The sequence below is a fragment of the Magnolia sinica genome, chromosome 15, assembly GCF_029962835.1.
Source record: "Magnolia sinica isolate HGM2019 chromosome 15, MsV1, whole genome shotgun sequence".
Lineage (NCBI taxonomy): Eukaryota > Viridiplantae > Streptophyta > Magnoliopsida > Magnoliales > Magnoliaceae > Magnolia > Magnolia sinica.
The window spans coordinates 24,457,121-24,469,195 of record NC_080587.1 but is presented as its reverse complement, the minus strand read 5'-3'; the positions used below and the strand labels follow the sequence as shown (position 1 = coordinate 24,469,195).

Below are 12,075 nucleotides of genomic sequence, written 5' to 3'. Positions count from 1 at the left end.
AACGGCATGGGAAAAAATGAGGCAAATCCAGATCTCAAGTGGACCACTGGTAGGGCAGGTGGGCCACCTCGATGTATTTGTATATCCATGCCGTCAATCCGTTTTGCCAATTCATTTTAAGGCATGGTCTAAAAATTCAGGTAGATCATCTTCGGTGGACCACTAATGAGTATCCCCTTAAATGTGGGGCCCACCTCAATGCATTTGTTGTATATCCATGTGGTCCATTCTTCTTGCCAACTTATTTTAGGGCATGGTCCAAAAAATGAGGCTAATCCAAATCTCAGGTGAACCACAGAGTAGGGATTGAATTCCCACCATTAAAATTTTCTTAGGACATTTTTTCTTTGGGATCAAGATGTCATTTGTGTTCTCCCTTCATCAAGGTCTGTGACCTTATCAACAAGTTCGATGGAAAATAAACATTATAGTGGGCCCTAGGAAGATTTTAACGGTGGGCATTCAACCCCAACTGTGTGGTCCAATTGAGATATGGATCCCTTCATTTCAAGGACCGTACCCTAAAATGAACCTGAAAAACTGATGGACAACATGGATATACTACACAAATCAAGGTGGGCCCCATGCAACAAAACAGTGCGAGTGCACTGCCCTGCATGCGTTGCAGAGCATTTAAAAAACTGTAAGTGCGTGGTTGTGAAAAAGCCATGCAGTCCATTCGTTTTTTTCAGAGAGAGAGAGAGAGAGAGAGAGAGAGAGAGAAACTAAAAAGAAAAGGGGGGAAAAGAGAGAAGGAAATTAAAAGAGGAGGCGAGAGAGAGAGAGAGAGAGAGAGAGAGAGAGAGAGAGAGAGAGACGAAAAGGAAGAAGAAGAAGAAAAGAAGCAACAACAGCTGCCGCCACAACCGCAACAGCCCAAGAAGAAGAAGAAGAAGAAAAGAAAAGAAAAGAAAAGGGTATGTTTTATTTCACTTTTTTCCCTTTTCTTTAAGGTTATTGTGTGTAACAGTTGTTACGGTACTATAACAACCGTTACGGCCCCGTAACGGCCGTTACAAACCCAAAGAATAGAGGTGCCCTGTTTCGGACCGTTACCATTACGTATTGCCGTTACAGCCAATACATAACCAATTTTGAATACCTTGATAATGCGGGGGCATTTTCACACCAGGCTCAAGTGGGGTGGCCTGTGAGATGCAGGGGTACACTCGGGGTGGGCGGCTTGTGTGAGGTAGGTGGATCGTGTGAGGCGGTACCCATGTGATTTGGGGCCCACGAGGGGGGTTCGACCGAGGGCCTAACCCATGAGACGTGGGGCCTAGGCAATAAGATAAGGGGATTAATTCACCATACTCTAACAGTTCGAGCTTTTAGAGCAAGTGGTTAATTGTCCTACATCACTTGCATAGCTCCCATTTCAGAGTATTCATGGGTGTTTGATGAAATCATCATCACATACACTCTAATTTTGGAATTTAGGAGAAAGAAAGATTTATAGAAAATTTATAAATTTTCTCAAATTGGAGAGGATGGGTACCAATGTTATATTAGAGAGCATCTTCACTAGTATCATTCTACTATGACCTGGGCATAGTATTGTTGGTTTGTGGAGTAGCAGTACTATGCCCAACCCCTTCGAGATAGAGATGATGATTTTGAGCCACTACACGGCTCTATGTGGGTCGGAGTCACAACCACACACATTATGCATAAGTATATTTCTAGTTTTCTACTTCTTTTACTTTTGAATGTATTGCTTTTGTTTCCATACATCTCTTCTTACATTTATAAATTATATAAATAGACCTTTTTTTAAAAAAAGGGTTAGCTTGTTAGTACACACCTATGTCAGTACACACACTCCATGTTAGCCACCCCCACTAGGGATCGATAATTATATAAATAGACTTTGAATATACTTGCATCAATTTAGTTACACGGGCATAGATTAAGACCCCATACAAAGGAAACCTATTATATGCACTTGGTTTTTGTGATGTTTTGATTTCTAAGTGTGTGTTGATGTCCTTTTTAACATTCCTTAAAGTTTCATTGAAAAATTCAACCAATTTTCCAATGTTTCCTAACAACAGTGATACATTACATGATATAACTGATATATCTCATGCAATAACCGATATGTATTTGTATCCCAAGGATGCGATCCATTACGCGATAACGATATGGAAAACATTGCCTATAACTAAGCGAAGGATAAGAATGTGGACCATATCTATCTTTTCTTAGCCTTTCATTTCATCAGGGCCATTGGTCAGTTGGCAAAGGCTGATTTTCAGGCGGTGTCATCCCCATATGGGCCCAATGGATGAAGCCCCCAAGACTATGCTGACATCATGTAGGTGAGCCCAAATCACAAGCATCACACAGTACCATTTTTTTAATCAGTACACATGGAATTATTCCCCTCATGATAATTACAACAAAGACAAATAAACAAATTCAAAACACTTCACACCAGGAGATTCTAATAAATAATAATAATAATTAGCCTTACCCATGGCTTTGACAAACATCATCTTGAGCATATGCAAAGAGCGGCAGTTAAATGTAAAGTATGTTTTTAAATTAACGTCATGAAGAAAATACTCACATGGCAATGAAAACGGTGATGCAGATGGCATTGTATCAGGTGGTTCTGTATGTGCTATAATCTTGCTTGGAGGTTGAACATGACCCAAAAACACTGTTGGAAGAGGAGAAGATGAAGGAGGTGAGAGTGAGGCAGGAGCAGGTGGGTCTGCATTTGGATGTGGGACAGCAACAGAAGGGCGGGGAGAAACCGTTGGTGCAACAGAAGGGCGGGGAGAAACTGTTGGTGCAACAGAAGGGCGGGGAGAAACTGTTGGTGCAATAGAAGGGCGTGGAGAAACCGTTGGTGCTGCAGCGGGGATTGACCCACCTTTGCTCTTCGGCTTTCCTGAAAACCGAAAATGGCAAGGTGGATTTGAAGGCGTATAGCTATGCTGGGGCGCAGGTGCAGGAGCCAGACGAACATCAGGGTGGTGGTGGTGGTGGTTGTGGTGGTGGTGGTGCTGCTGCTGTCGGTGATTTGGGTGAGGCAGAGGAGCTGGACTCGGCGACAAAGATGTGCTGCTACCAGTACCACTATCAAGAGAGTGTTCAAGAGATGAGGAGAGTCGAATCTGCTTTACTTTACCGAAAACTGTGTGATTGAGGCCAAGGTTTCTTGCAGGGGAACCTGTTATGGCTTGAGCCAACTGCTTCAACCTTGGCGACGTGGGAGGAATATTGCCAACAGCAAGTAGGACAGATGACTGCACGATAATTGGAGGATCCAACGTCGAACCACGTAAATTTGTCAAGCTAATATACAAATTCTGCAGTCCATAAAGTGTAGTGAATCAGTTAATGTGTGACCGGATTATCAAACCTCCAATCATAAATTTGAATGCCAGGATCTTTTATCTTTTCAAAACAGGTGTAAAGGCCTGGCCAAAATGCATACTGCCACATGTGCCACTGCAGCACATGGGGAAAATTGTAGCTAACCAGAAGATGGCCGTGGCCCAAAAATCAAGCCAGAATACTCATCAGGTTGGCAACAGTGTACAAAATAGATAGACGGCCAAAATAAACTTGGCAAGTGTATTTCAAACATCCATTTGTTTCATATGAGGGAGGCTCATTTGATTAGCAGACTGATCCAACTCTTGGGCCATGGCATCTATAAACAGGAGTTGGGTGGCAGATGTTTGGGGGATTGGTCATTCTGTGGAATTCACCAGCCTCACCAACAAGCCCACCAAACATAAGACAAAGTAAATAGAAATTGGTTAATGAGGTCAGAGTGAAGAAAGTATGGCTGTGGTAGAACTCTTGGCATTATGGTTGTGCAGAAATCAAGCAATAAACAGAATGAACAGAACAACTATAAAATGTACAAACCTCATTTGGGGTGAGATGTAAGCCTGACTTCAGCTGGTACTTCAACTCGTCAAAAATCTCTTGTATTTGGTAAATAGAGAAATTTAAGGTAAAGTTGAAAAGGATCTGCCCTTTCTGCAGAAGAAATCCACTCTGCAGAGGACTCACAGTAATTCCTCCTGGGAATTTCAGCACCTGAAAGAAAGATGGATCACCAAATAAAGATCTCAGGTGAAGGGTTGACTGCTTTATAACCAAGGACACGAAAGATGCCCGGAGTATGCTCAACCCAGCTGAAGATATTGTTGAATTTTTCTCATAAGGCCAGACCCCAAACACCACATTTGTCCAGTTTGCTCCAGCTAAAGGCTCCAGAGACATAATAACAACCTGCACGGACACATGTCTAGAGTATTATGCTTGAGACCATGGATATACAAACATTTGTGAGGATGAGTTATCTATTAGAGACTAACAAGGAACTTTCCTATTTCACTGAAGGATCCTACATGTGAGGTGTGTTTGCGTTATCCAAGCCACTGATCTGATAGTCCCAACTGCAGATGGATGATCCCAAAAAAAATCTCCAAAATTGGAAGATCTGCCATCCAATCTTTGGCTTCTATTTCCACTGAATGTAGATTATTTGTTCCTAACCATGTATTTGCATTCCAACAATCGAAAGACTAGATTTGTGCAATTGAGGAGATTTTAATGAATGGCCCATTCACGTTGGGAGCCGAAAGTTTGATGGTCTTGATAACCCAACCATCGGCCCCATATACATGAAATTCATACATAAAAGGGTGTTCCTTATGGTCAAAATAGAGAGAACCCCACCCTTGCATGTGTGTGTGTGGAAAATGATCAAGTGCAAACATTTACACTATAATATAGTGGTGCATACATGTTGTGGGCTCCACCGAAATTTGTTCATCACATCCACCCATACCATCTTACATGCGATCCCTTGTTTGGTAATGGCCTCAAAAATCACGCTAATCCATGACTCAAGTGGACCGCATGAGCAGGAAGACTTGAGAGGGGGCACGCACCCTTGATTCTCGTAGAGAGCCCACCGTGTTGTGTTCATGCCATCTAATCCATTGATATGAAAAGATGATGGAACACCCTAAAAATCAGGCCATTTCTAAAAATTGGGTGGGGCCCAACAGAAACCAATAGCGGTAATCCTCCTCCTAACAATTCTTGCTAGTGGGGTCTACTTGAGTCATGGATTGGCCTTATTTTGGGCCCATGGACAAACCAGAGGGGCTGTGCATGATGGTAGGAGTGGATGTGATCAACACATGCAAATGTTTGCATTTGATCATCCCAGATGATGTTTGCACAACATCCAACCCATCCATGAGATGTGCACCACAAGAAACCCTAAGGGCCCAAATCTTAGCTTGATCCAAAACAACCTGATTATCACTGGGGCCCACCTGAGTTGCAAAACAGCCTGATTTTTTCCCTGACCCATCATCCAAGCTAGATGAAGGGTCTGTATGGCCTGGATTGCACATATGCAACACGGTGAGCCCCTCACACAAATCAAGGGTGGATGTCCCCTCATAACTTATGTCATTTTGTTGTGGCCCAAGGTATCCCGTATCAGTATCGGTTAGCGTAACAGTGCCCTCTAATACCGATACCGATACGGGGGCGTAACGGCCCGTAACGGTGCAATTTTTTTTTTTGCCAAAAAAATATGAAAAAATATGGATTAAATTCGGAATATTCTAAGCATTCCAAATATGAACCAGACAACTTGGATTTGACTGCAAAACTCATATATTTAATTTTCTAACTATCTACTATCAATGATAGATATATTAGAATGAATGTAATATGAAAATATCTTACATGTGTAGGTGTTTGCAAATATTTTTCATAATTCATAAAAAAATAAATATAAAATGACAATAACGATCTGTAAAATGAACATTAGCATGTTCTACTATGATTAACACATCATATGCTACCATTAAAACATCAAAACATTTAATACAAAATAATTTTTCAATTTTTTTTTTAAAAAGGCCAAAAATAGTGCGTAAATAGAAAAAAATTTATAAAAAAATATAAAATGATAACAACAATCTGTAAAATGGACATTAATATCTTCTATTATGATTAACACATCATATTCTACCATTAAAACAACAAAACATTGAATAAAAAGTATAAATACCTATTTTTGAGGAATTTCTGGAAAATGGCCCACAGAGCTTCGAATCAAGAAAATCCTTAATATAAGTTGTTTTGATTTATAATATCAAGCTAAGAGTGGTCGAAAATAATAATAGAATGATTTAGGAAGAGTTTAGAAGAAAGAAGTTTCAAAAAAAGTGAAAAAACATATACCTTAAAAAGCAAAAAAAAGGGGGCCATTTTTTTACTGTTACGCCCCATAATGGCTGTAGAATCGGCGGCTGACCGTTACGGCCCCATATCGCGTAACGGCCACAGCCGTTATCGATACGTATCGGCCATACACCCGTATCGTAACGGATACGGGACACCCTGATGTGGCCCACCTAAGTTTTGGATTGGGCTGATTTTTGGGCCTTATCGGTTTCATGAGGTGACGCATCCAATGGAGAGTCTGGATGTCATGCGTACATCACACGGGATAGTCTCATGAAAGCTCTACTTACAGACCGGTTCATGTGAACATCTCTCTCTCTCTCTCTCTCTCTCTCTCTCTCTCTCTATTTGTGCGTGTACGCGCGTGGGGAATGATTCCATGTAGATGTTTTCTCCATAATTATGATGTTAAACCTTTTCACTGACTTGGCTATGGACCCAAAAATCACGCCAATCCATGACTCAACACACTACAGGAAAAGTTAAGAAGGGATGCTAACGATTGGTTTCATGGGGGACCTATTGTGCTTTGTATTGAACCGATTCATTAAAAGCATCTATCCTGGATGAAGGGATGCCACAGACATCAAACCACTCAAAAACACAAGTTGGCCCCATTGGCAATCAATGGTGGAAGTCCCCCTATTCGCTTTTCCTTGTCGTGTGGCTTACATGATTCCTGGATCCAGCTGACTTTGGGTCCCAAGGCCAAACAAGGAGTGGCGCATCTGATGGTCAAAGTAGATATGATCAACACATGATAGTGGTCCCATAGCAAACGTTTTGACCATAATTGAATTATTTCCCTATATATGCATAGGGTATCCCTCCACATAAAAGGGATAAAAGTGCTTTGATCTTGTGTCTGGGAAACATTTTGTCACTATGGATGTCACCTTTCTTAAGTTCATGCTTTACTTTTTCCGTAATTATGCATCTCTTCCAGGAGAGCCTAGTGAGTTGGAAGACGGGCATCCTTCTCCAATTTATCCCCTTCCTATTCATGTTCCTTGCAGTCCATCGGCTATTATCTGAGTTAATCTAGGGCAACCTACTAATGTTAATATTGATGCAATGCCACAGCAACGAAACTACAAGTCTACACAAGATGCTAGAAAGGGTAATCATTGAGACGTGCCCACTCACTAATTCTGATTTCATGGAACCATGTAATCCTTCTCTTTTTGTCTGTTCCTTCTTCGTCTGAGGATAGTGCTCCCATTGCCTTACGGAAAGGGAAGCATCGGTGTACCTTGCATCCTATATCTAAGTTTGTTTTATATGCAGCCCTATCTCCTTCTTATTATTCTTTCTTGTTTTGGTTTCTTTTGTTTCTTTGCCTTCTAGATTCCAAGAGGCAATCTCCGATCCACAAAGTGTTGTGAGGCTATGATAGAAGAGATGAAGGAATTAATAAAGAATGGCAAGTGGGAATTGGTAGATTTACCCAATGGAAAGCAAACTGTGGGTTGCAAATGAGTCTTCACAATAAAACACAAGGCGGATGGGTCTATTGAAAGGTATGAAGCCAAACTTATCACCAAGGGGTACACTCGGACATATAAGATTGGTTGCAAGGAACCGTTTGCACCTGTATCCAAGATGAACTCTATATGGGTTCTATTGTCTCGTGTAGTTTTTCTTGGCCGTTATATTAGCTAAATATGAGGAATGTGTTTCTCCATGGACACTTCAAAGAGGAAGCATATATGGTTACCCCACATAGTTTCAGGTTCCCCAATAGTGAAGGAAAGGTATGTAAGTTGAACAAGTCTAATTATGGACTTAAAAATCTCTCTGGGCTTGGTTTGAGAGGTTCAATCAAGTAGTGAAGAAGAGTGGGTATTCCCAGATGTTTAAGTGATAAAGTCCCTTGATGAACACTGATACACCACACTCTAACAGCTTAAGCTTTTAGAGTAAATGGTTGTTTGACGTGGTATCAAAGCGGAAGGTCCTATGTTCGACTCTCGAGAGCAGCAAATATGCCTCGCTAATATATTATTCTCCCACGGGGGGTCAAGAATATCAGATTCGGCCCAGGGACCGGGAAATTAAGCCCGGCCTATTTATGGTGTGAGTGTCCCTCCACCCTTGTCAGTATGTTCCCGTGCCGAATTCCCACCTTGCACGTGCGGGGGGGTGTTGAAGTGATAAAGTCTCTTGATGCATTGATACACCACTCTCTAACAACTTAAGCTTTTAGAGTAAATGGTTGTTTGACACCAGAGGCACGCCAACCATACTTTTTTTGTGACATGACAAGGACAGTCAATTACGGTTTTAATTGTTTACGTGGATGATATTGTGGTGACAGGAAATGATTCCTAGGAGATTCAAAAATTAAAAGCTCATTTGGTAGGAGAATTTGAGATTAAGGATCTAGGATATTTGAAAAAAAAAAATGGGTATAGAAGTTGCTCAATTAAAGAAAGGTATCTTTATATAATGTGGGTGCATTTTCACACTGGCCTCGAGTGGGGTGGCCTGTGAGATGTAGGGGCACACTCGGGGTGGGCAGCTCGTGGAACTCATGGATTTGGGGCCCGTGTGAAGTAGGTGGCTTGTGTGAGGTGGAACCCATGGATTTGGGGCCCACGAGGAAGGTTCGGCCAAGGACCTAACCCATGAATTTGGGACCTGGGCTATGAGATAAAGGGATTAATTCGCCATCCTCCATCAGTTCGAGCTTTTAGAGGAAGTGGTTAATTGTCTTCCATCATTGTATCTCAGAGAAATTACACCTTTGACTTATTGGAGGAGAATGGCACGCTAGGCTCCCAACCAATAGGCACTCTTATTGATCTTAATCATAAGCTGAGCCGAAGTGAGGTGGAGTTGTTACCAAATAAAAAGAGATATGTCAGAGGTTGGTTGGCCGAGTCTCTTATCTTTCTCTCAACTGACTTGAGATAGCATATGCAGTAAATGTGGTGAGTTAGTTTATGTATGCTCCACAAGTTCCTCACTTAAAGGTAGTTGATATTCGAAGACATCTCCTGGGAAGGGTCTTATATTTGCAAATTATGGCCATATACAAGGCCTGCACATATGCAGATTGGGTTGGCAGTGTAGATGATAGAAAGTTGACTACAAGTTACTATACTTTTGTGGAAGAAAATTTGATCACTTGAAGAAGCAAACAACAAAATGTGGTGGCTAAGTCTAGCAATGAAGTTGAGTACAAAGCCATGACACATGGTGTAGCGGAGTTATTATGGCTGAAAATTCTGTTGTGTGACTTAGGAATCAAGGTGGATGCTCCTATGAAGTTGTTTTATGATCACGAGGCAGCCATTAGTATCGCACGAAATCCAGTTAAGCATGATCATACCAAGCATATTGAAGTTGACATACACTTCATTCATGAGCAAGCTATCTCTCAAGATCAAGGTGTCCCGTATCGGTATCGGTTAGCGTAACGGTGACCTCCAAAACCGATACGGATACGGGGTCGTAACGGCGATACGGGGGCGTAACGACCTGTAACGGGGTAAAAAAAAAATTTTGCCAAAAAAATATAAAAAAAATATGTATTAAATCCGGAATATTCTAAGCATTCCAAATATGCATTCATTTATAAATTGGAACATGTTTATGGTGGTGTAACGGTCCACTCTTTGGTGAGAAGCTGTATCGGACTGTCTGATTAATTTTTGAACCAGGTAACCTGAATTTGACTACAAAATGTATATATTTAATTTTCTAAATATCTAATTTATATACTTAACAATTTAATATCTTTCTCCCAGTAGTTCTTTAAAAAAATGAAATTAAATTCAGGCAGATGGCGTTGCCAATTTCGGGCTGACTTGGAGGACCAATCTATGCCCCAAATTAGCCTCAAATTCATGCAATTTACTGTCATTATCCCACTTATGTATTAGTGGACATTTATTGGATAGTGAATCATGAAAAAAATCAAAAGGCCCTATTTTTAAAAATAAGAGTACACCAAATAACAATTAAAACTATTCAAATAATTTGATTTTGGCATTGTGAGTTAGCAATTGCAGTTTATAATTTAATTGGTAAATTTTAAGTTAATGTCTTTGGTACAATTTTTTAAGGCCCCAAATTAGGTGGGACTCGGATTGTGAAGTGTAGCACACATGTCAAAGTTTTTTGGGCCCCACGCAAGATGAATGTGTTATATCTAAACCGTCCATTCATTTGACGAGATCGTCTTAAGGCTTGACACGAAAAATAATACAGATCTAATTATCAAGTGGACCACACTGCAAAAAGCAGTGGGGGATTGAACGTCTACCATTGAAAACTTTTTTGGGATCACATAACTTTTAGCTCAATATGAAATTTGTTTTTCCTCTTCATTCAGGTCTTTTTGACCTTATGAACAGATTGGATGGAAAATAAATGTTACGGTGGGCCTACGAATTATTTAACGATGAAAATCATCATCTCCGCTGCTATTTTTGGTGTGGTCCAGATGACTTTGGATACGATTCATTTTTTAGGTAATGCTCTAAAATAATATTTAAAAATAGATGAACGGTGTGGATATAATAAATACATCGCTGTGGAGCCTATAAAACTTTGATCTCCTTTGAACCGTTCGTATAACTCGGAGCTCGAGGAGTGTCAGCGCTCGTCTCAGCGTTACACGTACCTACAGCAGCTTACGCTGCCAAAAAAAAAGGAGAGAGGGAAACCGAAAAGAAAAAAGAGGGAAAGAAGAGAAGAAAAAAGAGGGAAAGAGGGAAAGAACAGAGAGAGAGAGAGAGAGAGAGAGAGAGAGGGAGAGAGAGAGAGAAGGAGGAGGAGGAGGAGGAGGAGGCCGTAGCCGCAGCCGCAGTCGCAGCAGGGCCGTAGCAGGCCGAGAAGAGGAGGAAGAAGAAGAAGAAGAAGAGAGAGAAGAAGAAGAGGAAAAGAAAGGAAAAAGGTAAGGGTTTTTTATTTATTTTCCTTCCAAGCCGTTACGGGTCAGCAACGGCCGTTACGCCCGTAACGGCCGTTACGTGTACAAAAAAGGGACTCGGCCGATACGGCCCCGTATCGCGTAACGGGTACCACCGTTACCGTTACGTATCGGCCATTACGGCCGATACGTAACCGTTTTGGGACACCCTGCTCAAGATCTTTGTTTACCATTTATAACAACTAAGAATCAACTGGCTGACATTCTCACGAGAGAGTTATTAAGACAAAATTAGAGTTTGTTCTTAGCAAGTTGAGCATGATGGATATCTATGCTCAGCTCGAGGGGATGTTGAGAAATGAGGTTAAAAGGGCTTTCTTGTTATACTAGGACCGATAAGGTCTTTGTTTTAATATGAGTACTAGTAGGGTGTCATTTGTAATTTTTCCAAAGTTGCTTGAATAAATAATAAGGGGGTTGATGAAACTAGGGTTGAGCTCTCCAAAAAATCTCTTTTTTTCCTCCTTTCTTCCTTTATTCTTCTTTTCTTCTCTCCTATTTCATTTGTCTTCCTAGTTCTCTTCCTTTCATTTCTTTTGTAGTTAATACAATGTGTTTTGAACTTAATAAACCATTCAGATTGATTAATGAATATATATATATATATATAAAGAGAGAGAGAGAGAGAGGCATGCTCACCTACGCACCTACGCACGTGCGCACCTTTGCACACGTGTCATGGGCGTCTAATCTAAACGGCCCATGTGATGTGGCATCCCATGAAACCCCAATGGACCAAATTTCACCGTGATTTAAAACTCTGGTGGGCGAAAGAAAAGAGAGATGCAAATCAAGGGAGGAAACTGTTTTGTTTTTTCCATTGCCCACCAAGTTTTGGATCAAAGTATAAGTTGGGCCATGGGGGTTTCATGGGATGCTACATCACGTGGACCGTT

At 41.0% G+C, this 12,075-nt stretch overlaps 1 protein-coding gene across 2 annotated transcripts in view; it reads right to left on the bottom strand.

Moving 5' to 3' along the window:
- LOC131226750 (SH3 domain-containing protein C23A1.17-like) overlaps positions 1-12,075 on the bottom strand; it is a 47,320-nt gene that overhangs the window by 20,274 nt on the left and 14,971 nt on the right. For both annotated transcript variants that reach the window (XM_058222446.1, XM_058222449.1), the window contains exons 3-4: positions 3,889-4,257; positions 2,573-3,320 (exon numbers count right to left, since the gene is read on the bottom strand). In XM_058222446.1, coding sequence (XP_058078429.1) covers positions 2,573-3,320; positions 3,889-4,257 — 1,117 coding nt within the window. The remainder of the gene's footprint in view (positions 1-2,572; positions 3,321-3,888; positions 4,258-12,075) is intronic.